Source organism: Papaver somniferum, chromosome 4 (genome assembly GCF_003573695.1).
Source record: "Papaver somniferum cultivar HN1 chromosome 4, ASM357369v1, whole genome shotgun sequence".
NCBI classification, from domain to species: domain Eukaryota; kingdom Viridiplantae; phylum Streptophyta; class Magnoliopsida; order Ranunculales; family Papaveraceae; genus Papaver; species Papaver somniferum.
In genome coordinates, this window is record NC_039361.1 from 80,095,291 (window position 1) to 80,121,776 (window position 26,486).

Below are 26,486 nucleotides of genomic sequence, written 5' to 3' on the forward strand. Positions count from 1 at the left end.
TATTTCTCTCATATTCTTGTTTAATTTTTGTGCATTTTCATTTATAACTGCTTTCATTGCTTATATTTTATTAAGTTTTGGTTTTCTTTCACAAATTACCGTGTATTGAGTCGCATTAAGCACACGCATCAAATTTAATGTAGACATGGAATCAAAACTACAGTAGTCTCATTCATTCCCATGTGTCGTTGATTCAATGTTTTTTTTTCCTGATATATGTTATTTATCATCAAAACTGTTTACGAACTATTGCCTCCTCTTGTTGGGTATTTGACTAAATTTTTTCCTAGAATATGCAGATTTCCTTGACTGGACCAAATGCAATAATTGGAATATCTTTGGTGCTTCGTGAGGATTTATATATTATAGGATATAGTGGCTTGTGTTGAGGATTTCGTTTTACATATCTAGTATTGTGACTCGTTTATTGTGTATAACAAGCAATTACTATAATTGATAAACAAACAAATTATTGTAAATGAATATTAAAGTAATACATGTATTTATTATATGTGTAGTTTTGATGTATAACAAATGAGTACACATCCATATGCATGTGTAACTTTTATTACACATGCCATATGCATGTGTAACTTGTAGATACACATATCATACGCATGTGTAACTTCTGCGTACACATGTGTAACTACTGAGTACACATCTATATACAAGTGTAACTTTGCATTAACAAGTGTACTGGATACACATGCCATATGCATGTGTAACTTCTGTGTACACATCCGTATGTTGGTGGTGATCGGCGGTGGTGGGCGGCCGCGACGGTTGTCAGCGGTGGTGGGCGGAGGGGGTGGTGGTCGGAGGTGGTTTAACAGTGGTGGTCAGAGGTAGTTGGTGGAGGTGGTGGTCGGAGGTGGCTAGCGGTGGTGGTCGGAGGTGGTTTGACGGTGGTGGTTTGACAGTGGTGATTGGCGGTGGTTGTGGTGGTCGGAGGTGGTTGGAACATCATCACACTATATTTTAATAATTTTGGGTATAAATTTAAATTTTATTTAATTATGATCTTGACAATATGTATAAGGGTATGAACGTCTTTTAATATTTTGGAGCTTATATTTAAACTTTTTTTAATTAAGGGATTGTTATTATAAGTAATCCATGGGTCGGGACTTAGCCTGATTTCCCCTTTAGGGTGGGCTGAAAAGAATTATTTATTTATTTTTGAAGCATAAAATTTATTAGATTAAGACGAAATTAAACGAGGGTACGTTGTACCTATAGAATCTGCCATTACAATAGGTCTAATACACGGTGGTGTTATATGATCCCAAATGGTTGTCGATAAGTTTGCTAATGCGTTGTCGTCCACCGCTTTGTTTGCTAGACCGTCAGCTGCCTGATTTCTTTCACTGTAATTGTGTGTGATGATGCACTGTGGAATTTGGGCAAATGTAGATTTGATTGGAGCTATCATATTGATTAAGTAGGGGTGCACATACCCTACCCATATCCGCCAACCCTACCCTACCCCCCCGTGTTTTAACCGTATCCTATCCTACCCACTATTTGGCGGGTAGGGTAACGGGTAAAGATTTTCTTAACCGCCGTTAGATGGGTAGGGTGACGGATAAAGCTCGAAATTACCCTACCCTACCCGCCTACCCGTCTAATACTGAAAAGACAAAGTAACCCTTGTATTGTTTTCTCCTCCTGCCTATTTTTTTGTTATTTTAAAACATAATAGGGGTAAATTACAAAGTAAATGGATTTTCTCTATCGAACCATTTCATCGCTTTTCATTTGAACCATTTTTCTCTGTTTTCATTCGAAGTAGCGAAGTGGTGATTTTCTGCAGAAGAAGTGAAGTCTGGGTTTTGAGGATTTCGATCTGAAGATGTAAGTGTTTATAGATTTCAATTTGTGTTTTGATTTGGGTTTCGATCTGAGTAATCATCTCCGTCTTCATATGAGTAATCAGTTGAGTAATAAGATCTAGGAATTTAGCTGAGAAATTAACATGCATGTTAACTGATTGAAGAATTTCTCGTAGAAATTTACTCAAACGTGGGATGGGGAAATGCATGTTAACTGATTGGTCAATTTGGGGAAATTTTATGATTAATTAGTTGTTTTTTTTAGAATTCTTTTTAATGATTGTGTTTCTTGTATTGTTAATCGTTCACTGATTCACTTAGAAGAAAAATTAAGGTGATAGACGAGATCTGTAGATTTTTGATTCGATGTTTTAGTTTGTTTGAGACAATTTGGATTCTGTAGTAAAACTAAATGATATCCTTTGTGGCTGTTAATAGAGTTTTATAGAATAGAATGAGATTTAGGTAGATTGCAGTTCAGAACTTCCAATTTAGAGTTTTAGTTTGTTAGATGAATGTGCAGTCCACCCAGATCTATGAAACAATTACAAATTTTAGATGATTGTGTTTGTCAAAGAAAACAGTAAGAAGGAGTGTCTCATGTTAGACAGAAATAAAGATTATAACATCAATTAGTTGAATGACGGAAGGCTTATTTTATCTTAAATTTTTGCGCAAAATGCTGCTACAAGTTTGTGCTATATCATCAACCTTTAGTTCCTGTAATTGTATCTAAAGGCCTCTTGGTTTGATTCCACCTACAGGCCTCTTGCTAAATTTTGTTTACTTAATACTTGAAACCATTCACCTGAGTTTTATTTATGGTCTTATCATAAGACTCTTATGGGCTGTCAGTGCCAGTGCAGTTGAAAACACAACCAAAGCAAGAATTACAGGAACAACAAAGATAGATGTAAATGTTGATTTCACTCACAAACTATGTGCTGCTTTGATGCTTCATCCCTTCAGGTTCCGTTATTCATTCTTCATCTTACTTTTATTGTTTTTATCTCAATCATTCCAATGTTATTGATTGGAATTTGTGTTTCTCGTTGTATTTAGGAATTCTGGCAATCCCCTTTCACAGATTATTGGGAGGTATGACATTAACATATCTTTCTGGGTTCTAATTTTGTTTATGTGATGAAAATTTTGTTCAAATTTGTGTTGGTGTAATGGGTGTGATAAAATTGGTGCAGTCCTTGATTCGTTGCATCAATTGGTTCTAATTCATCAATCAATTTCTTGTTTGAATTTGAGTTGTTTCGTCGTTTTTATATTCAGTTTCTTGGTTGATTCTTAAAATTTTCATTCTTTTTTTGTTGTTACCCTAGTCTTTGCATTAATTCTCACACTTAGCCTCTGCTTTCTATTCATATCACTTGTTCTTTGCCTTATAACCTCTATTTGTATTGGGAACCTTTTCTCTAGATGCAGTATTCTTCTACAGTAGAAGTTTTACTTTGTTCTCAGGATTAGTAACTGTTGCAGTAGCATTACTGGTTGCAGTATTCTTTACTGGTTGCAGAAGTGACTAGTGAGGAAGCATGGTTGAGATTACAGAATTGATGTCAACGAGACCTCCTATTCCCTCTCAAGATTCATATCAATCTGTGCAACAAAGGGTCAGTGTTGTTATATCTCCGCCACCTCCACCTCCACCATCTTCTCAACCTGAGGTCAGGGAAAGTATGAAGCGGAACAGAACATCTTCGGTGTGGGAGCATTTCCAAAAGAGTGTTGATGAAGCTGGTATTAAATGGGGGAAATGTAACTACTGTGAAGGTGGTAAATATAGGGCTGGTGGTAAGAAGTACGGCACATCAAATTTGAACTGGCATTTGACCAAGTGTCGGAAGTATATGGAGTCACTAGAAGCTGCGCAGTTGGACTCTCTCGGTCAGCCTAGCAATCTGGGAGATCAGCAGCAAACAGTTAGGGTTACGTTCTGTCAAGATGGATGTAGGAGAGCCTTGATAAAGTTCATTATCACAGATGAACAGTCTTTCCGAATGGTTGAAGGAGAAGGATTTATAGCATTTTGTAGATATCTTGAGCCGAGGTTCAAACTTCCATCGCGGATGACCGTCTATCGTGATATCTGTGGACTGTTTTTGAGTGAAAAAGCCAATTTAGTGAACTATTTCAAGTCGAACAAGGTTAGAGTTTGTCTCACAACCGATACATGGACATCCATTCAGAACTACAACTACATGGTGGTTACTGCCCACTTCATCGATGACCACTGGAAGTTACACAAAAGAATAATATGTTTCTGTCAAATTACTAGTCATGGAGGTGAGCATATTGGAAGAGCATTGGAGAAATGTTTGATAGAGTGGGGTCTTGAGAGAGTGTTCACCATCACGCTCGATAATGCATCTGCAAATAAAAAAGCAATTGAATATATCCAAGAGAAAGTTGTAAGTTGGGGATCGTCAATTGTAGGAGGTAAACATTTACATGTAAGGTGTGTTGCCCACGTATTAGCTTTAGTTGTTAAGGATGGGTTGAAGAAATATCATACTTCGGTGAGCAGAATCAGGTCGGTGGTTAAATACGTCACGGCCTCTCCTGCTAGAATGAAGAAATTCTTAGATGCCTTATTTCTTGAAAGAATGGAATACAAAAAGGGATTAGTGTTAGACGTGAAAACAAGATGGAACTCCATTTACTTGATGTTGGATGCAGCAGAAAAATACGAAAAAGTCTTTATAAGGCTAGGACGATCTGATAAATCATTTCGTGAGAGGTTTATCTTCGATATTCCCGATGAATCAGTAATGGGTGTTAATGTTGATGATATTGACAGTACTGATTTTCTTGATGAAATGGAATCCAGTTCTTCTGATTCTGATGCTGATGAAGTTCCCTTATCTGGTCGAAGAAAAGACAAGAAGAAAAAGCCTCGCGTGCATGCTCCTGAAAAGTATGACTGGGCTAATGCTTGAGTCCTAGTTCAGTTTCTACAGGTATTTTAAATTTCATTGTCTTTAATTATCAGCATGATTATATCCATTTGATCAAATATCCCTAAGCTTGATATTGCCTAACACATTTCACCACTGATTAGTTTTAGTAATCTTAAAACATTATTACTTTAGTAATCCCTAAACATTATTACTTTAATTATATTCCTTATTTTAATTATCAGCATGAGTTTTTCGATTACTCTTTTCTGCATTTCCACGCTTCAAAGTTCTGTAACTTTACATTTTTCTTCTCAACTTCTCAAAGTTTTGTGGCTAACCATTTCCACTTTTGGGTACTACATAAGATCCAATTATTATCTAATTTCTCATAAACTTATCTGAGCTTTCTGTTTGTTCTCTTTTACTTTGGATTTCGTGTGTAAGTTTTGCTCAAAACGAAGACAATTAAACCCAATAACATCGATCTCTTTTGGTTTTTTTCCTTTGTTTTTATTTTGGATTTCGTGTGTAAGTTTTGCTCAAAACGAAGACAAGTATGAATATTACTAGCCACAGTACAATAAGCCGTATTACTGTCATCTTCTTTAGCTGCTTCAGTTCGTGTCTTCTCCTTTTCTTTGGACTTGCTGACTGTCATAATATGACTAACAATCTGGCTCGCCGTAGACTTTTAACATGGTTTTATATTCTCAAAAACATTCTGATACCTTGCTTTCCAGACAAACCCAATAGTGATGGCACAAATGTTTTCCCGGTTAACATCATCATGACTGATTTTTTATTTTTTTTTGAAACCAACTTTGAAAGGTAATACATTTAGTTTTAACTCTATTTATTTTGTATGGAAAGCACTTCCAAACACTCCTTACATACTCACATTTCATGAAGAGATGATCAATGTTTTCTATTCCAGAGTTGCACAAAGCGCAACTGTTGTCAATATTGCTTAGAATCCTGTGGATTCTATCTTCCACCGACAGAATGTCATGAAGACACTTCCAAATGATTAATTCTGTGCATAACACTCATTTTCCATAGCTTAGTCCAAGAAATTGTACTAGTGTCAGAACTGATTGAACAGTTAGCATCATTATTCTCACACAAATTTTTATAAAGGGAACCAACTGTGAATTCCGAGTGATCGAAGACAATTAAACCCAATAACATCGATCTCTTTTAAAGGTGCACCCTTAAAACAGTTGCTGTCATTCCTCAAGTGTGATAGCCTTGATCATCTTACTTCAGTTAGTTCTCAAATGATTGCTTCTTTAGATCAAGCCCGTAGTAGTACCATAATATTTAGCCATCTGTAAACATTTTTATATTTCTTAGTTCATAATATTTAGCCATCTGTAAACATTTTTGAAGCCACTGTTGAGGTGTCTAGATGTTTTGGTCTTTTCTTACGAGTTAATATGATCTGTACCTGTAAATATTTTTGAAGCCACTGTTGAGGTGTCTAGATGTTTTGGTCTTTGCTTACGAGTTAATATGATCTGTATATGAAGTTTCTATAACAATTAAAATTGTTTCTACAGGTATTTTTTGAAGCCACTTTTGAGTTTTCTGGTTCTACGTATGTCACTTCGCATACATTTTTGGGGGAAATTTGTGATGTACGTGGAGAGTTAAAAGAATGGCAAAATGCTCATCATGATCCTCACTTAAGCCATATGGGTGAGAAGATGTTACTTAAATACAACAAGTATTGGGGTGAGTATAAGAACATGAATCCTTTATTGTTTATTGTTGTGCTTCTTGACCCAAGAGAAAAATAACGTGGACTGCAAGTAATACTAGAAGACCTGATTGTGCATGATATTCCTTGGATGAAACAAAGATTGGTAAACAATTGGTTAGATGAAGTGAAAAAGGATTTTAATGAATTATTCACAGCTTATAAGGCAGAATATATAGGTGTAGGAAGTGTGTTAGCCTCGTCGGAGTCCGTAGGTGATACTGGTGGTAGTCCTAGTCACCAGAGTTGTAGTTCTAGTTCTACGTCACATAGAAAGAGAAGACATAAGGCCCATAGAGAAGAACGTAAAACCCAGTTATCTATAACGGAGGATGTTGACAAATCAGAGGTGGAAAGATACTTATCGGAACAGATTTACTCACCAACAAAAGACAACAAAAATGGTTCGAAGTTTGATATACTCACTTGGTGGAAAAGCAATGCTGCAAGATTTGATATTCTATCACTTATAGCAAGAGATATACTTGCTATTCCCGTCTCTTCAGTTGCAAGTGAATCTTCTTTCAGTACTGGAAAGCGAATACTTGGTCATTTCCGAAGTTCTTTAAAACCCCGAACTGTGGAAGCATTGATTCTCCTACAAAACTGGTTAAGGACACCGATTGATATGGATCCATCTACATTTGGAGCTGAAGAGAAGGAGGATGACGTCTTAGAGTCAGGTATACAACTTTCCTACATTTGGGTTTCCTTACTCTTTTGTTTGCTTTTCTTAATCTGTCTTCACTATGTTTGCGAAACGACTTAGTTGGCATTTTCTTTATCTGTCTGTATCCATTTGTGCTTCTTTATGGGAAATACTGGTGGAAGTTTGAATGTTGTTTAGAACTTTCCATTTCTAGTCAAGGAACTTGCATGTTAAACGGTTGTAGCTACTTAGCAAACTGAAAGCACGAATGATGTTTAGAACTCTATCCATTCTTAGCCAAAGAACTTGTTAAATGGTTGTAGCTACTCAGCAAGCTGAAGAATCTTTAAATGAGAGTAATTTGTGGATGTTGGTATTATTACTTGATGTTGGTATTATGACTGAATTATGTTGTGATATTACTTGATATTGTGACTGAACCAAAAGTCTGAACTTGTTGTGATATTGTATTCCATAGTAGGATGTTGTGATATCTCTCTTCTAACAGATACAGAACTTGTTGTGATATTACTTGATGTTGGTATTATGACTGAACTTTGAATCAAATCATTCACTATTATGAATGAATCTAACAAGAGATAACTTGTATGCAGATTTATTTGGTGATCTTAGTACTTATTTCATCATCGTAGATGATGATTGAAGAAGAAGGTCAATATGAAGAGCTTTTGGTGATGATACTGTTATATGAAGAACAAGGTCACGTGAAGAACATGGAATTGGGCTGGGATTCATCGTCTATTTCAAAAAGAATACAACTCTTTTCTTGAGAATACTTTTGTTTGTACATTTTTTATGGTTATGCTTTTGTTTCTAAATTCATCCTTGGTCTATTAGCAGTACCATGGACCATCATTGCTGTGTTTCGCATGTCCATTGTTAGACATGTTTATACTTGTGGTTGAGGCTCTGTTGAGATGGCAGGAGCAGGCTTGAGCTGCTGCAATGGTAATGTTGGTGCTTGAAGTGGTTTCTGCCATTGGTTACAGGTAAGGAATTATGGAAGCATCTTAGATGGATCTGAAATGGGCACTGTAAAGAAGCAGCAGAAGATGGTGGTTACAAAAGGAGCTGAAATTTTGTATTGCAGGTAATATAGACGGTTATACCCGCCACCCTACCCTACCCGACCCGCCAGAGAATGGTTTGGGTAGGATCTTACCCGTTTAATGGCGGGTAGGGTGGCGGGTAAAAATTTTCTTACCCGCCAGTAAACGGGTAGGGTGGCGGGTATAGGCCATATCCTACCCACCCTACCCGTTGTGCAGCCCTATGATTAAGTACCAAGGAGGTTCGGTTGTTGGGATTAAAAATCACACGAGGTTTTCTGAATCCGTTTCGAATTGCACCTTTGGCCATTCGCGATCTGAAGCCGTTTTTGTTGTGATAAGCATGGCCCAAATTTCGGCAGTGAGTGCCGTGGTTATCCCTGGAGGTTATGCAGGTGCTAAAATCGTGGTAGCTTCCTCGTTTCTGTAGATGATACACGCTCCTGCAAGACCGAGAAGACCTCTAGACGCCCCCCATCCATATTGATTTTGATCTAGTCTCCATCCTACTAAAATTGTGGTAGACAGAACTATTGTTATTACGGAATCGAATAGAGAGAGAAAAGTTCAGGGTGGTTCCCAACCGACGTGTCTTTTAGCAGAAGAAACAGTGTCGTCCTGTAAATAACTCAAACTAGAAAGTAGAAACCTTTTTGATTCCAGAATCAAATTAGTATTGTATTTGAGAAACATGAGTAATTCATTAATTGTTCCTTCTGCTTCCTCGAAAGTGAAAGTTGGATCAGCAACTCCTTCTGATACTTCTTTCAAGCGGAAAAGAGGAATGTTCCAGAAAGATTGTAATAACCCCTAAATTTAAATCTTTACACTTTCTCAATTTCTGTGTGTTTCTTCAGCATTTGATTTATTCGGTTGATTTGAATTTTGCAGTGCAACATATGATGTATGGATTTGGTGACGACCCAAATGTGAGTAAACCTAATTCATGCAACTATTTAATCTCTAAGTTATAGATTTCGATAGTTAAGTTCTTGTCGGTTATCAGAGTGGGAGGCATGCATTTATGCGTTTGTGAATTAGAGTCAGATCTAAGAAACCAAAACAGACTCACTTAGTCATATTACAAGGATTGCCAGCTCCAATCCATGCATTTGATGATGATACGAAGAAAAAAATGCCATGTTATAAAATTAGTGAAAAACCAATCGCGCAAAGGACAGTCTCATACTAGGAATGCCCATTAGCATCTTGTAAATTGTTAAGCAAAATTGCTAGCCAACCAAGTCAAACCAGTGATAGCTGATGTTGGATGATTTGCTCTAGCTTACAGGTTACAAAACTATAAGCAGGTCAACCTTGTTCTGGAAACAACTCGAACAAACTCTAGAAAAAGCATTTGATACCAGTTGTTGCCAAAATGCAGCAATAGCTTGTTGTTTTTTTTATTAAACATGTTTTTCATTTAGAACTAAACATTATACAGCATAGTGTTTTGACCCTTTACAATTCCTTTTAAAACTTTATGTTTCAAAACAACAATCTGAGGCACGACTCCACTTAGCTAGCTTGTCGCTTCCGCATTTAAGTCCCTATATACATATTTAATATCTATATTACTGCTAGAAATGGGTTGTTAAAAAAGTGGCCAAATTGCAGTGGATGCAGAAAAAGAATAAAAAATCATTTGTACTGCAAGTAGGGCTGCACGTGGGTTGGATTGTGTCGGTTTTGGCCTCACCCACCACCCAACCCACTGATGGCGGGTAACAGAAGTTGTCACTCGCAACCAACTCAACATTATAATGGGTCGGTTTTCACCCGACCCACATTACGGTGGGTTGGATCGGGTGAGTGGTGGATTACCCACCATAAAATACAATGAACATTACAGTTACAGACTTACAGTCTTACTGTTAAACTTACCTACATACAAATAACTAAGACTCTTACAGATTGGTTGTTGGTTTGCTACTGGTGACGTCGTGACGATGTTGATTGATTACTGACGGTGATGCTGCGATTTGATTTACAAAGCGAAGAGAAAATGAAAAAAAGAAACTGAGTCTGAGAGGGAGAGAAGAGGCTGCCGTTGAAGGGAGCTGAAGAGAAGTTACCGATGATTAGGGTTAGGACATTATATATCATTACTTCAACGTTTGTGGTTCATCTACGATAGGTAATCTAAGGGTTATAATTAACTTAGAAATATTCAGGCGGGTGAGTGGGTTGGGCCGGGTGAGAGAAGCTGTCTCCCACAGTCGACCCACCATACGATGGGTTTTGATGTTGTGACCCATAGTCGACCCGCTCCTAGGCGGGTTGGGTCGGGTACGAGTAATTTCAGGAGGGTGTGGGTTGGGTTGGTGGGTTCAGTCGGTTTTGTGCATCCCTAACTGCAAGCCGATCAAAAAGCTTGGATAAAGATTTGTAGGTTGACCTGCATACAGAAATTAGCACATATAATGGTTTCGTGTGGAAAATCGTGTGTTTTTATACTTGATTTGTTGCTATTTCTAACAGTCTCTTCCAGAAACAGTCGCTCTTTTGGAGGACATTGCTGTTGAGTACGTCGCCGATTTGGTTCATAAAGCCCAAGATGTTGCAACAAAAAGAGGCAAGCTCTTGACTGACGACTTTCTACATCTGATTCGCAAGGTACCCTTATCGTTACCAAATGCCCTCAATTTTTAGTCTCACACTTCTGAATCTACTGTTGATTTCTGTTGTTGATAGACTCGATTTCTTCAAGTTTGTAAACTAACAAGCAAAAGTTATCCAACAGGATATACCAAAGCGTCACAGATGTCAAGAATTGTTGTCCATGAACGAGGAGCTAAAGCAAGCCAGGAAAGCTTTCGAGGTTGACGAAGAGAAGCTTGCATCAACAGATTAATAGGTTGTTAATTTTCTTGGAACAGTTCATATTTCTTGGACTCCATCAGGATCCATAGTTTCGCAGACCCTAGTTCCATTTTGACTCTGTAAATTCTTTGTTGTTCCTTTGTTACACTATGCAGACAAAAACTAATATTAACATGAAATAATGCTTCCAGTTCTGAAATTGTGTTGTACTATTTACACTAAGAAAAAACAATTTAATCTTAACAGCCATAATCATATTTACAATTCCATTAGTGTTTTGATCCAGACGAGCTCGCCAATTTGGCATGTCCCAATTGCCGGAACAGAGTTGAACCCCTTGGGAGAATTTTTGTTTTCTAAAGATCAGGAAATTTTGCATTGCATCGCGTGAGTTGCTGATTTTTGAAGGTTTCAACAACACCAAATGCCTCCCAAAGCGGATTTTCCTCCAAACCTCTAACTAGTTGATACCTTTAAAAAAAATTTTGATGCTTCTTCCATAAAGAAGGTGTAATTGTCTCACCCTACAGAGTGAGGAAACTTACACTTGAGTTCTAGAAAACTAACATGACATGTATGCAAATAAAACAATCAATATTTAGAAAGAATAAAAAGGAGAAATTTAAAACTGAACTCACATAGATTTCAAATTGATTGAATATGTTTGGACAAATATGTGATAACTTTAGGGAATGTTTCCAGATTATTTCTTAGGCTTCTAAAGATTGTCGATTAAGCTGCAAGCAACTTCCTCAGCTTATCCAAGGACTTGTTATATTCAGGAATACAAAATATCCAAGCTCTTTGAATCATGTCTCCGACAACAACCAACTCAGATCCACCCAAAAGTGTCAGGAACACTAAAAAACTCGGTATACTGACACAAAAGTGCACAACAATCAGAATTTCAAATGACTGGGTATATGAACTGGATAAAATTTAAAAAGATGTATTGGTGGAAGGTCCAGGACTCCAAGTCTGATGCCTTCTAATACAGAAAGCCTCATATTCCTCAACTCCATTTCATTAATGCAGATACCTCCTTGACAAATCGGCTGGAAGAATTGATTACTAACAATCACGCGGTGTAATCACGTTAATTAATGCATACACACCTAATAACATAGCATAAGTGGACAATTCAGGCATCAGTACTATTGTATTTAAATTATAGTGCATTGGAATTGTGCTCTTTTGAGTTTCAAAGAAATCTGAGAGCATTTGCTTAACTTGTCGTCCCCATTAGCGTCTGATGCATCCTAGTCAGCCTTATGCCTAGTAAATAGATCAACCTTTGGTGAGCTTGGATACTAATAACTAGATGTCTTTGATCCAACATAGTCTGATGAAAAACCTATAACGGTTTTAGGAAAAATCTAGGTCAATGGAGAATCGAAACCTATAACGGTTTTAGAAAAAACCTAGGTTAAAGGAGAATCAAATCCAGTACGCAACTAGTATCACACAGAAGGTGTGGGGATTAGGTTTTCCAGTTACTACAGTTCTCCCTTATATAGTCTTCATATCAGGGTTTGATAGCTTAGAAACAAAGCAATCAATATTCACCGTTAGATGAAAACCTGATTTAAGATTCAAGCTAAGTTTGCTTAAAACGAAAGCAATATCTCTGAACCGTTAGATGGTCTTATCTTGTTACACACGAATGAAATATACCTTCATTTAGATATGGGTAACCGTCCCTAAACGTGTATATTGAGTTGGCTCAATAACAGTTAACCGAAGTTATCCATATGAACACTTCTGTACTAAGAACATTATTCTTTAAAGCTTCTAGATCAAATGATAATCAAATGAATCTAATTGTGTTACTCAGAGTTGTTCAATTGTTTATATTCTCATAGAAGTATACAAGACACAATTGAAGCAAAATCGGATTTGATTCAAGAGAATCAATTCATGAACATTAAGCCACGGTTTGCAAATATTGCATTCCTTAATGTATAAATGCATTTGTTCATGAGTATGAAATCATACTTAACCGATTTTAGAACTTAACCAACTAAGTTTTCAAACGGGTACGCAAACTTAAGTTCCGGACTTTGGTCTTGTCCGACAGTTCGCGAACAGGTAGCATAATATCGTCCCGGACATTACTCAGGTAAAACCGTTCACATACTGGTATGTAAACTTGGTTTCTGGACCCGAATCATACCACAAAAGTTTGCATACTGGTATGCATACTGTGTTATATCCAAAGAATGGTTAATTGTTTTAAACTCCCATTTCAATTATGAAACATCCTTAGAAGACGACAATAGTCTCACACAAACTATTAGCTTAAAAGTAATTTTCAAGTGATTGAATGATCAATACGAAATATTCCAAGTCGAAATCAAATGACTGTCTCAAACAAATCATGTAAGATATAATAGAATAGACTTCTGAGTGACAGATAAGTTTTAGTATCCACATACCTTTTGTTGATGAAGTTCCTCCAAGCTTTCCTTAGTAGATATTCGTCTTCAATCGATGAACGTCGTGAAGTCTGTAGCTCAACTACACATTCTATCCTAATCTGAGACATAGATATAAGTAGACTAGAAATCAAGACTTATAGTTTGGATCACCTAAACTTGAGAAACAAGCTTGAGATAGCAACACTTGCAAGTTCGACCGAGTAGTGCTCTAACAATCGTGATACACGAGGAATGGGATATAAAGGAATATATGTTCCTAGTTCTTGTAGATAAGTACAGTTTTTAAAGCCTAAGAGTCTTGTCCAACCAAACCCCACAAGTGAAACTGTCAAATAAAGCACCTCTTCTAATGTCAAGAAAGTAACATCGTTGAACAGATAGGAAAATAACAAAGATCAACAAGCTCCAATATAAGTTGATCCACAAAAAAGTAACATTAAAACTCACATCCCTTATGTTACTAACAATTGCTTTCATTGTGGTAATAAAAGACACTTGTAATGGGGATTGATAAGTGCGTAATTTATTTTTTTGAGTGTCACTTCCATATTGGTTTTAGTTATATTTATTGCATATTACCTTGTATTATGATTGTTTTCTAGTGTATGTATTATATTAGGTGAATCATCCGAAAACAAGTGGAAATAGCCACGAAAGTGAAGTTTACAAGTGAAGAAGTTCCAAAGACCAATTGGAACTCATTCAAACTCAGGATTTCTTCTCATCGTCTTGAATAATGCGAAAAATATGAAACCAATGGCAAAAGAATGAGGTCATTACGACCTCGTATGAGAAAGATATGAAAAAAATCAAAGATCAAGCTTCTTAGTTCCCTTTAACTGACGGTTTAATGAAGATGGATAAAGGCACCCATTATAGTTAAGAGGCGTCCATTTTGTTAAGGGGCGGTTAAGTTACTTAAAGTCCAGATCCGCACATAGGAACTTTTTTTTATCAAGCAAGTTTTAAGGCAAGTGAAGAACAAATCCAGTCGAGTGGCGTTAATCCACGAAATCCTGATGCGGGTGCCCCGATGATGTATATTAGAAGGTATTTCACAAAAACCCATTTTGATTTTTATTGTTATTGCTTAGTTTGATCGATGGAATAGGTTTCTTTGATTATCATAAGTTGGTTCGGCCTAAAAGTTTGCGACAAAAACAGACGAACTTAGGTATGTTCTTTTTTTTTTTTTTTTTTTTGCTATGTGGAAGATCAGTTCGGCTCTAATTAATAACTCAATTTTTAGCCGAACTCAGGATAATTCTTAGGGTTCAATGAAGTTCAGCTCATTCGACTTCTCAATGTTTTCGGCCGAACAGTTAAACTTGGCAGAGTTTTCTAATGCAATATAGTTCAGCTGATTTTACTTGTATAGGTTTTTAGCCGAACATCACTCTGTGTGTCTCAATTTTTTTTAGTTATCGGCCAAACTATATTCTTCAAGGCCGAACTTAGTATATACTTTAAGCGAACTTTGAATTATAAGACGAACCTTGTATTGAACAAGCCGAACTATTCTTCTTGCGAGAAGTTCGGCTCTTATATTTCATCCGAACCAAGTATTGAACTCCGAAGAAGTTTGGAAAGTTAAAATTTTTGGAGCTAAAAAAGAGAGATTAGACGTCGTATACGAGTATACCTGTGTATTATTAGCAGAAGGTTCTTCATTGATGTATTCGTCTCGGATTATTTGAATCATCCATTTTGAATCACAAAAATCCCCTAAATCTCAAAAACCTTAGATTTTTATTTTCACTTCTTCTTCCTCTCTCAAAAACCCCACTCTCTCACTCAAAAATCAGATTTTTTCAACTAATTTAACACTAACAACTAATTAATCATTATTATTAAAACTAATTATAACCATTAACACTAATTAAATAAGGATAGTTATTCCATTATCAAAAAGGATACATAAGGGTGATGGTGTTTTTTATTTAGCGACCCTATTTTGGTATTATTCAGTATGCCTCAAAAAAAATAGTATGCGTCAAAACAGGTTTCCTAGAAAAAAAATTTTTTAATTTTTTTTTATAAGCAAACAATAAACAACGCACCTACACATTATCAGTCCTTACCTCTCTGTAATCAACACACGAAGTAGGAAGGATCCAAACTGGTGGAGCATCCCAAGCCATATGGCTAGCATTTTCCTTGCCCCATTGACCTAGGTCGTGGGAAGCCCCATTACATATATGATTAACATCTTTAAAAATTAACGACTGGAAACTAGAGATTAAGACTTTAATATCTTGGAAGAGACAATGAGTTCGTAGGTACCCCAAGAAGAGCTTCTTGTTAATCTTCTCAATAACAACTGCGGCATCAACTTCAATTACGGTCTGGTCCAATTTCCTTCCCTTTGCAACTCTTAACAGGTCTCTGATTCCACGAACTTCTGCTTGTTATGCTGAAAGGAAAATTAAATTTGTCTATTCTACGTAGATAGAGCTGTGTGTTGAGTCTCTTATTAAGAAACCTGAGCCCCCAATTTCTGAATTCGGGTTCCAAGGGCCATCCGTGTTAATTTTTAACCAATTTGTAGGTGGTGCCATCCAAGAAGATAAATTAGATTTACTTTTTCCTAGAAATCTACTCCCAAGTAAACTAGACTGACAGACGGTGGTCTAAAAAGTCTTTGTGCTGATTTGCAATGAATGTACTGTACAGTTGAACTACCTATCTAATGTAAGAAATACCATATGGTCCTAAACATAATATATTAGATAGAGTCTAGTCAATTTGACCTAGACAACTGTCTGTTTGGTCCTATTTGGAAATATAAATTATAGTTTGGTCCTAGAAATAATGATCTGGTCCTAGGTGATGTCATGGATGATGTAATTGTCACTAGGTAGTGGCAGAAATACCCTTTTGGGGCCATATATATACAAAACTCAGTAAAGAAAAAATCTTTTTCAGATTTACTTTCTCTCTCATATTTATTTTCAGATCTAATCTCTTTCTTTTTTTCTTGTTCTTTTTTTCTTCTTGGTATAATAATGGCGTCTCCATTATTTTTTATTCTTTTACTTCATGCTACTGTTGAATACGTTGTTGCTGCTCATGTTGGTGATGTTGAAGATGAACTTAGGGTTTACGATGATGAAGATGAAATCATGTTATTTGTTGCTGCTGCGGTTATAGATGATGAAGACGATTTACGAAGAAATCCGCCGCTGCTGTTGAAGATTCATCTACATATGTTGAAGATGTTGAAGACGACGATGAAGATGTTGAAGATCTTGATTTCTTATGAAGATGTTTGTAGATGGGGAAAAACTATTTGCTGGTTTTTACGGAATTGAGGAGATGACCGTGTGGAGACTCCTTGAATCGAGAAAATGCTCAACCTCACACAGATGCACTGCAAGAAGGGAGTACTTTAAGTTCGAGAGATCAATCTGTAGGACTCCGGCCTAAACCAAGACAATGGCCGTTCTAGAGTCAATCGGTCACAAGAGAGGATGGGATGATATGTAGGAGGGAAGCTGAGAAATGTGTGAGATCAATGGTGATCGAGATTGTAGGTGTCTTGGTGTATTTTGCGTAAGAAGGTTCTGAATGATTGAATTTACTCAGTTAAGAGTGATTGCTCAGACGATGAGTTCGTGTAGACGAAAGATTGTCTGTGTGAACTTGTCGAGAAATTCTTATCTGTTTCAATCAGGATTCAGATACTTATTTATATTTCTGAATTGAAAACACCATGATCCCATGAAGTTTGACAGTTGTTGGAGTCAAAGAGTGGGGAAGTGGAAAATCGTGTTGAACCAGTTGCTCATCGTGCGGAGACTTGGTTAACTTTCCACCCACTACTTTGTTAACTCCTCCAACTGATTGCACGACTTGCTCACATTCTCATTGTGTGTATGAACACACGTGTCGTAGACCGTCAGACCAAAACCCTAGTTAATATCCCCCCATGTGACATGATTGATATCTCGTGAATGTGGAGTCTGCAAGACAGACGTGTATTTAGTTAGTCAGTTGCTGACTTTAGGGGACGATGAGTCCTTATATTGCTGAGTCGAACGTGATTTGCAAATGTTCTGAGACTCATGAATCAAACATGTCTGCTGAGGAAAAGGTATATTGTCGAATAAATGTTGATAACCTGAGCAAACTGTGTTGCTGAATCATTGAATATTGATAGTTGAACCAATATTCCTTAGTATGAGCATATATTGCTCATCTGATGAATTATTGAATATTGATAGTTGAACTAACATTCTTCAGCGTGAACAAATATTGTTCTACGTCATTGAATATTGATAGTTGAGCCAATATCCCTTGATCTGAGCAAATATTTCTCATCTGAGCATATGTTTCTCATTTTATGAATTGTTGAATATTAATAATTGAACCAATATTCTTTGGTGTGAGAAGATGTTGCTCATTTGAAAAAATGTTGCTCGTCTGAGGAAATGTTGATTTAAGATGCTGACATCTGAGCCGAGCATAATTATTAAAGTATTGATCGCGGGATCAACGTAAAATTATTATTATTTGAATCTGCTCAGAATTATGTTTTTTTTTTGTAGAGCTCTGGATTCGAAACCCTAATTTTGATCAACTGCTGAATTGATGATAAATTGATGATTTATTGAAAATCATTCATGAAATGAAAGAGGGACCGAATACATGGGATGATGAATCAACCATGTAGCTCCCAGATGCTCAAGTGAGCAAAATACCAAAGTCTCTTGAAGACCAGTTGGTCAAAGGATGATTAAATGCTAGTTTAATCATTTATTTTAAAATAGTACTCGTGTGAGTGTCAGGTAGTAGAACCTGATTATGGAGAGATGAAGGACAAACCAGGGGTCATGGGATCAGCCCTTGGTGGTCGTGGGACCATCTGATGGTCGTGTGAGCAAACTCCACGTTGTTTGAGAAGAGTTTGGACCTAGTATGAGCAATTGAGCAAATTAGGTCAAAATTGTTAAAAACACATGGGACCGGCTCTTTGAAAGCCTCAGGGCCGGCCTTGGTCGGTCAAAGATACATGCCCGTGTCACCATAATGTCCAATGTCTCAGTCCTGAGAGTTATGATATTTTCTGGTGTGCGTTTGAGCAACATTTTGAGAAAATATGAAGAAATCAGGGATTTTTGCTGAAACTAGGAAAACTTCATGAGATGAAGGAATAAATAATAAATTATGAAGGAATCATGAAGTGTGGGACCGGATATGGCCAAGGCATGGCCGGCCGGCCAAAGAGCCCGGTCCTAAGACGCTTTTTCTAATTTTATAATATTTATTCATGGTTTTAGGGAAATATCATGAAATCAAAGAGTTTGTTGAAACCAATGAATTTGTTGAAATCAAGGAGTTTCCATGAGATGGGGGAAACATAAAAAAAAAGGTAATAATAATAAAATAAGGGACATGTGGGACCTTCTAGGGCATGACCGGCCGGCTAGGTCCCAGTCCCACGAGTTTTCCTAATTTTATATTATTTTCATGGTTTGAGGGAAATTTCATGAATTCAAGGAGTTTGCTGAAACTAGAGAGTTTCCATGGGATGAAGGAAACAAATAATATTAAAATAATAAGTCAAGAGCATGTGGGACGGGTCACGGATAGGGCATGGACGGCAGGGCAGTGAGCCCGATCCCGTGCATTTTCTCCCTAATCTTATATAATTTTCATGAGTTTAGGGAAATATCATGAAATCAGGAAATTTTCATGGGATGAGGGAAATAATAAAATAATAAGGAGTCATGAGGTGTGGGACCGGCCACGGATAAGGCATGGCCGGCCGGCTAGTGGGCTTGATCCCGCAACACCTTTCCTAAATTTTATTATTTCTTTGATACGAGGAAACTGATGAGTGCCAAATATTGTATATATTTATCCCTTTCTGTTGGCATTTTAACTCATCTTTTGTGCATTAATTCTACATTTTATCCCATATTCTGTATTTTCATTGTTTTCAAGAATAAATATTTTTATTAATTAATTTTGCATTTTTAGGTAGTAAATAAAGTTCGGATGAGTCGCGGAGCGAAAAGAGCAGAAAAGTAGTGAAAAGCCGGGAGAAATTACGCAAGGAAGCCGCGAAGAATGGTGCGCACAACCTCATTTTCGACACACAAAAGCGCCTCCGTTCTCAGCCATCAGATCATTTCTCAGAAGCATCCGACGGTCGCTCCTTCATAGAGCATCAAAATCTGAAGTCTATGCCGAGCACCACAGCGCTGGAATTCCAAGCCTTCAGATTAGATGGTAGTTGAATCCAACGGTCGCTCCATTGCTGTTCATCAAAGTTTGATATCTCCGCCTAACACTACAACACCTAACTCCATCTGGCATCGTTGATTTTGTTGTATCATATAATCCAACGGTCGCTCATCGCTTGCCTCCGCATCACCGTCCGATCTACCAACCATCTTCGCATCTCGCAGCTCAGAGTCACAGAACATCAAAACTAGATACACCCGCCTCACACCCTAGTGACCGAGCACCATCCACCTAACCAAACAACCCCTTCTCCCAACCAGTCGACCTTCTCCTCCACCCACCCCTCTGCAGAACCATCTCCCTGCAACCATGTCCTGCCACCACCTTCTCCACCTCTGTCACCACCTGCTCCGCCACCCACCTCTGTCACCACGTCAAACAATGATAACCCATCATTGTTCCCATCCCCCTAGTCCATCTAATTCACTTATTTCACACATTTTCAACCGAAACCCTAAAGTGTGAAATAGGTAAATTGGGTTGAGCTAGAGTGAAATTGAAGGCATGGAGAGGTAGAGAAGGACAAGTAGAGTAATGGGTTGCGTTCAATTTGATGTTGCTACATCAAATTAGGTAAGAATTCACCAACCCTAGCTCTGTCAGTTTGGGAATTTTTTTGTAGAACCCTAATGTGTTGTGGGTATATATATAAGACTGTGGGTATGTTGTAATAGTTATGTTGGGATTAGCCTGCATCCAGGACTCTCATGTCCTGTTAAATGTGTATCACTGCATATGTTTAAGTTTCCATTTTACTGATGCTTGGAATAGCCAGCATCCAGGACTTTCATGTCCTGTTAATTGTTATGTTTGTGTTTATTGTTAATGTTTGTGTTAATTGTTATGTATGTTTGGATTAGCCTACATCCAGAACTTCCAAGTTCTGTTAATTTTCAATTTTCAGTTACAGCTCAATTTCAGTTCATGTTGTGTTTAATTCCTGTTATGCTTATGTCCTGTCATGTTAGTATCCTGTTAAATGTATCTTGTTATGTGCTTGTTTAATTTCATGTTTTGATTCCCATTTCATTCCTGTTGATGTTTGTTACATGTTCACTGTTGTGTTTAATGTGCTGTTACATTTGAAGGAATGCTAGGCTAGATACATCTGTGAAGCTTTGAACTAATTGTGCAATGGAAGAAATCAGTGCTTATAGCAAGCTGATTTTCTTGCCATTCCTTGTGTATGCTTGTATGCAATGTGCTGATTGAGCATTGGGAGAAACTAGTGCTCATAGCAAGCTAGTTTTCTTCCCATTCTATTTGTGATTGCCTGTATTCTTGCCTTAGCCTAGCCTTGCTTCATTTCAGTTTCTTTATCACCCCTTCCCTTGGCCTTAGGCCTTGGTTCATCTTGTTTTGTTCTTTGCTTTTACTGTTGCCCTGTTGTATCTTTCATTTTGTTTGCTGTTTTCTTCCTTGCTTGTGCATTCTGTCACTGCTGTTGTGCACTTGCCTTGCTGCATTGCACTGCTGCATTACTATTTGCTTCCCCTGCTGCTACATTGCCTTCTCTGTCACTTGTGCTGCTGCTGCTGTTGCTGCTGCCAAGCTGCTGCTGCTGCTGATGCTGCTGCCAAGCTGCTGCTGCTGCTGTTGCTGCTGCCAAGCTGCTGCTGCTGCTGATGCTGATGCCAAGCTGCTGCTGCCTTGTCTGTTGCTGCCAAGCCTGCTGCCAGGCTGCTGCTGCCCTGCCACTTCTTCTGCTGCCAAGCCAAGTCCAGTTCCTGCAGCCAAGCTCAGATCCAATCCAACTGAGCCCAATTCACTTCAGTGAAGCCTAAGGCCCAGTCCTCATTAACCAAGCCCAGTTTCTAAAACCAAAAGCCCAGAGCACAACTTGGGCTCATCAGAAGACCAAAACCAAAGCCCAATTTCATTAAGGCCAAAGCCTAGTGTATTGATAGGTTAGAGCTAAAGCCCAATTCAATTAATTGTGGGCTTAACCCAAAAACCTGAACTCACTGTAAGGCCAAAGCCCAATTTGCATTTCAAAGACCAACTGAGCCCAAGCTCAGTTCCTTTTATTGTGAACAAACCCATTAGTACTTTAAGCCCAAAAGGCTTCAAAACCCAATAGCAATTTAGGAACCCAATTAGCTAAAACACTTCCAAAACACACCCGATCTCTGTGGATCGACCCGTACTTGCACGAGTTACAACCGACGACCGTGCACTTGCGGTATTACTGTAGGCCCCCGTTTTATCACGCTTAATTTATACACCCTTTCAAGGCCTGCCAGAAACACCATGAGACCGAGGAGTTTCCTTAAGACGAAGGAGATTTGTTCAAATGAAGAGATTTTCATGAGATCAGGGTAAAATAATAAAATGTGATAAAATATAGAATTAGGCGTGGGACTGGCCACGGCGTGACTGGCCGGCCGGTGGGCTTAGTCCTCTGACGCCTTTGCTAATATTTTATTATTATTATTTTTCTTCCTATGTTGCATAGGTTCATCATTCCTTCGTGTTTTGGAATGCTCGTTTGCGCATTCAGGTGCTCGTTTGTGCATTATTGTTGAGTACACTCGCACCATTTTGGTCGGGGCTTACTCGATAGCTGTTCAGATGCCCGTACATTGAATATTTATCACTAACCCGTGGAATTCTTCTGGGAAGAATCACGAATTGAAGTGACGAAATATTACAAAAAATCGTAGAATATTGTTGAATATTCAGTTAACGATTAGAGATAATTAATTGGTGGCTCTATACTGGCAGGCATGCTGTCTAGGAGCATTAATTATCTGAGAATTGAGAGATATGAGCTTGTTAAAACGTCATATTTCTCTCATGTAGTCAGGGAAAACCTTGTTGCATCCTGAAGACGTTATTGCTCTATACTATCAGGCATGCTGTCTAGGAGTCGTCCAATATTTCGATTCTATATAGAAATAATTACTGAAATTGCTCAGTATTCATGAGATGTGTCGTTTCCTCAACTGAGAGACTACACATCTTCATATACTCCGAGAGACAACATTCTCAATCAGAGACTTTATGGCATGAGCTTTCATGCTTTAATGAGAGACATGAGCCTCAATACTCATCTGATTGCCGGATCAGGAGCATGTATAATTATGGTTTTACGATTTTAACCCTTGTCGAAAATCCACCATCTACATTAAGCCTCCTGCTTAGTGAGGGAAAATCATGTTCCTCAGTCAGCACTGAATGGTGATTTTCCAGTCATGAACGAGAATAAGTAATTGAACATAGTAGTAAGATAAGACGTTACCGGATTTTCGACTGTGCGAGTAGACCATGGTTTGAATGAAAACCCCAATGGCATAATAGAGCGTCATCCAACGAGCATAAATTGGTGTAGAACCGCTAACTTGATGGTGGAATCTTGGGCGGTTAGGATTCACGGGTCGGGCCCGAAAAGGAAATCCTTATGGAATTAGTTCTTGGAAATAAAATTGATATAAAAGGGAATTAATCCCTCTTTTTTTTTATTTATCCCACGACCTACCACCACCTCCTCCCTTCATCCTCTTCACGCCTGAGTTCAGAGGAGCAAGAGAATTTTGCCGGAGCCGTTGATCGCCGTCCGACCGGAGCAACCAACGTCCGGCCGGCGCCGACCAGGTACGCGGCCAATTTTTTTTTTCTTGCTGATTTCGTGAGTTTCTCATGATTTGATCATGTTAAAATTTTATACATGTGTATATATGAATGTGAGTTTTGTAGAAAAAAACCTTATTTTATGAAACGTATGTTCGTTCGATCATTAGTTCAAGAGACTAGCAATAATCCCTAAATTGAGAGAGATTTTTATTTTGAAATAGACATGTGTCCAGTGATAAAATTTTGTTTATGAGCTTTCAAGGAAACCAAAACTTTATCTTAAAAGATGTGAGCTTTTCACAAAACCGAAAGAAACCTTCGTTTCAAAGAAAAACGATCATACGAATGAAGAATTTTTTTTTATTATGAGACCGTGACATTTATATAAAATATAATTCCATATATTTATTTACGTGAGTTTTCTCACGTTATATAAAAAAAATTGAAAATTTACGTGAGTTATTCACGTTAATTATTATTTCGTCAAATCAAAACATGGGTTTTGAGTAACCCTCAAAATTAGATAATTTATTTATGATGAAATATTGTCTTGGTGTAAGTTTCATAGCTCAGTTGTGGATATTTATACTATGAAAATTATGTTCATGATTTTATGAAAAATCAGTTCTGATTTTCAAATAATAATGCTTTGTTCGTTATTGCAGGTTTCAAAGAACGAACTAATTTGGAGTGTTAACTTTTGCACCACAATCACTACCGAAATCGTGAAAAGGTAAGAGTTAAGAGTTACCATTTTTGTAGTGAATTTATTATCAGCATGTCCATAATTTTATGCTCCTGGTTCCAGAAAATGGTGACTTCCAGCAGCAGCGATTATGATTTTAGTTAATCCTCCAGGTCCTCTGACGAGGATTTCAAAGCTTCTGCAGCCAAATCAAAAAATAAGACAAATCATGCTGAGGGGGAAAATCCTGACATACCCCTTAATGACCGGAGAGCCACTTATGCTGAGCTTATGAAGAGAAAAGCCGAGGATGATGAGGCGGACGACCGTCGACGTAGAAAGGATCGAATCCGGCGCAGAATACTAGCAGCTGAGGAAAGACGTCGATTTGCTGACAGTGTGCCTTCCGACTCTGATGCTTCAGAAGATGAACCAGTGTGGGTGCCACGGGATCGCAAAATTAAGCCAGATCGTCGTACCGGAGATCTCAGAGAGATTGCGAAACAAGTCGAGGATAAAGCGGAAGAGGACTCGGACGATCCTAATATCCGTCCAGACTTCATCAATGACCCTGATAGTGACTCCGACGAAGAAGAGGATTCTGAGAAGGACAGTGATGATGAATCTAATAAGTCTGACAACTCGGATGAATCTGACGAGTAGCTTTACTCCTGATCTTACTTAAACATTTGAATGTTTTCTTAGCCTTCGTAGTAGACATCTACTTTATTTAAATATCTTCACTTCAGTATTAAGATTTTCCTTTTGAATAAAAAATCCTTTTAATAATGTTGGTTCTTCTCGATTGAATCAAACAGAATGGGCCAATGCTCATGCGCAAAAACCAATCATAATCCTTGTAGACTTGCCTTGGCGGTTTCCATCGGCAAAATACTAGGATACGCCGCATATGCCGAGAAAACATGCGCCATACACAAGGCCGTGTGACTATATCCATATTTGGTCAGTCCCCAGTACGTTATTTTCCTCCACATCTCCAGTATGGATCTTGTTTGAAACTTAGGGTTTCAGTAGAACTCGCAACTGAATTGACTATTCACAGAAGATAAGCATCCACCGTGTCTCATATATATCTCTCCAAGACTTAGGGTTTAACATTTACGCAAATACTTCTTCCGTTCCTGAGTTAGTTTCATCGCACAGAGAAAATTTTGATTATCATACCTTTCATCGCTATGTCCAGCAGTAGTATGTCTTCTCGAAACGAGCCTCAGTCGAAGCATGAAGTGGAAGCGTCCGTCTCAGTAAGTTGTATATTTTCTTCATTTCCATTTGATCAGAGTTATTCATCATAGGAAAATAGTTTGTTGCAGGATAACCAGAAGAATCCGTCTTCTTCTCATAATTCGAGACCCAAGCGGACTGTTAGAGCCCCTGCTCGGTATAGATCAGCTCATACTGAAGCCGGCACATATGTGAGTGATTCTATGACTTCTTGATTGAAGTTATACTCAACGTTTTATCCAATATTCATCTGTAATTGCAAACTTCTTTGCCACAGGTTGATGTACACGTTGTTGGTGATGCTGGAAAGAGGAGGACTGGGGAGTCCGTGGTCGTGGTTGACGATAGCAGTAACCGTGTTGACGAAGACTCAACTGATTCCGCAGAGGCTGTGATTAGAGCTCATGTTCATGAATATCCAACAGCTGGACTCCCCTTTTAAGCTCCCATGATTAATACTAGCCCAAATAATGAGGTCGTCGGTGGATTCTTCATTCCCAAATGTCATGCACCTCTGTACACTAAAATTTGGAGACGGTATGGGCATATTGCTACGACGAAAATATGAAGAGGCTTTCTCCCAACCCTTCTGACTACGGTGGCCGGACTATTACCGATCATCGAAGAGATGAACGAGATGAATATGCGAGACGTCAAGAATCATGAAATTCATAGGTGGGATAACATGATCTCGAATTGCGAGACCCTGCGGTTCAACGTGAGTTGGCTCCGCCGTCGACTCGATATGATCAAAATCGACAGGGCAACGGCTTCTGCTGATGCAATTTCTACTACAACTGCTTTCTTGGAAGAGGAGAAGGCACTCTCCTTGGAATCGGCAAGAGTTGAGAAAGTTGTCCAGGACTTGAAGGTGAAGACCCAAAACTTTCAAAAGAAGCTTGACATGGCTGTCTATAAAAATTACTCTCTGCTGGATGGTTTACTCTGAGCGAGCATTTATGATTGTCATTTTCGAATAGGTTTAGCCATTTCTTTAGGCAGAATAATTGATCATGGTATGAAAGAATTTTTCTCATTTATGAAATGTTTAATGAACAAAAGAGTATTTTGCATACTCTTTGGAGGAATATGAATTACATTTTGAGAAATGCTTGAAATGATGAAAATGTAAGGACTTTCTATGGATCAGGAATAATATGCTTTGAGTCATTTACCGTTGATGATATTTCCTTCCACTCCTCCATCAATAGCTAAGATCTTGTAATATCCACTGGACACTTCCTTGATGAT

The 26,486-nt window shown here is 38.0% G+C and overlaps 2 protein-coding genes across 2 annotated transcripts; both read left to right on the forward strand.

Annotated features, from left to right (window-relative positions):
• Positions 1–8,764: 8,764 nt before the first annotated feature.
• LOC113275992 (transcription initiation factor TFIID subunit 13-like) lies at positions 8,765–11,244 on the forward strand. Its single transcript, XM_026525586.1, has 4 exons — positions 8,765–9,022; positions 9,114–9,151; positions 10,704–10,838; positions 10,966–11,244. Exons 1-4 carry the CDS (start codon positions 8,914–8,916, stop codon positions 11,074–11,076), a joined length of 393 nt encoding a protein of 130 aa, XP_026381371.1. The 5' UTR covers positions 8,765–8,913; the 3' UTR covers positions 11,077–11,244.
• Positions 11,245–16,488: 5,244 nt separating this feature from the next.
• On the forward strand, positions 16,489–24,653 carry LOC113272734 (nucleolin 2-like). Its single transcript, XM_026522533.1, has 3 exons — positions 16,489–16,749; positions 23,971–24,038; positions 24,164–24,653. Exons 1-3 carry the CDS (start codon positions 16,489–16,491, stop codon positions 24,651–24,653), a joined length of 819 nt encoding a protein of 272 aa, XP_026378318.1.
• Positions 24,654–26,486: the final 1,833 nt, after the last annotated feature.

Bases quoted from the DNA above. Each gene is read 5' to 3' on its own strand.
- LOC113275992 (XM_026525586.1), top strand. From the start codon at position 8,914: ATGAGTAATTCATTAATTGTTCCTTCTGCTTCCTCGAAAGTGAAAGTT. The intron at 9,023-9,113 runs GTAATAACCCCT...TGAATTTTGCAG, and splicing joins AGGAATGTTCCAGAAAGATT to TGCAACATATGATGTATGGA. The intron at 10,839-10,965 runs GTACCCTTATCG...GTTATCCAACAG, and splicing joins TTCTACATCTGATTCGCAAG to GATATACCAAAGCGTCACAG.
- LOC113272734 (XM_026522533.1), top strand. From the start codon at position 16,489: ATGGCGTCTCCATTATTTTTTATTCTTTTACTTCATGCTACTGTTGAA. The intron at 16,750-23,970 runs GTTTGTAGATGG...TCGTTATTGCAG, and splicing joins TCTTGATTTCTTATGAAGAT to GTTTCAAAGAACGAACTAAT. The intron at 24,039-24,163 runs GTAAGAGTTAAG...TTAATCCTCCAG, and splicing joins ACTACCGAAATCGTGAAAAG to GTCCTCTGACGAGGATTTCA.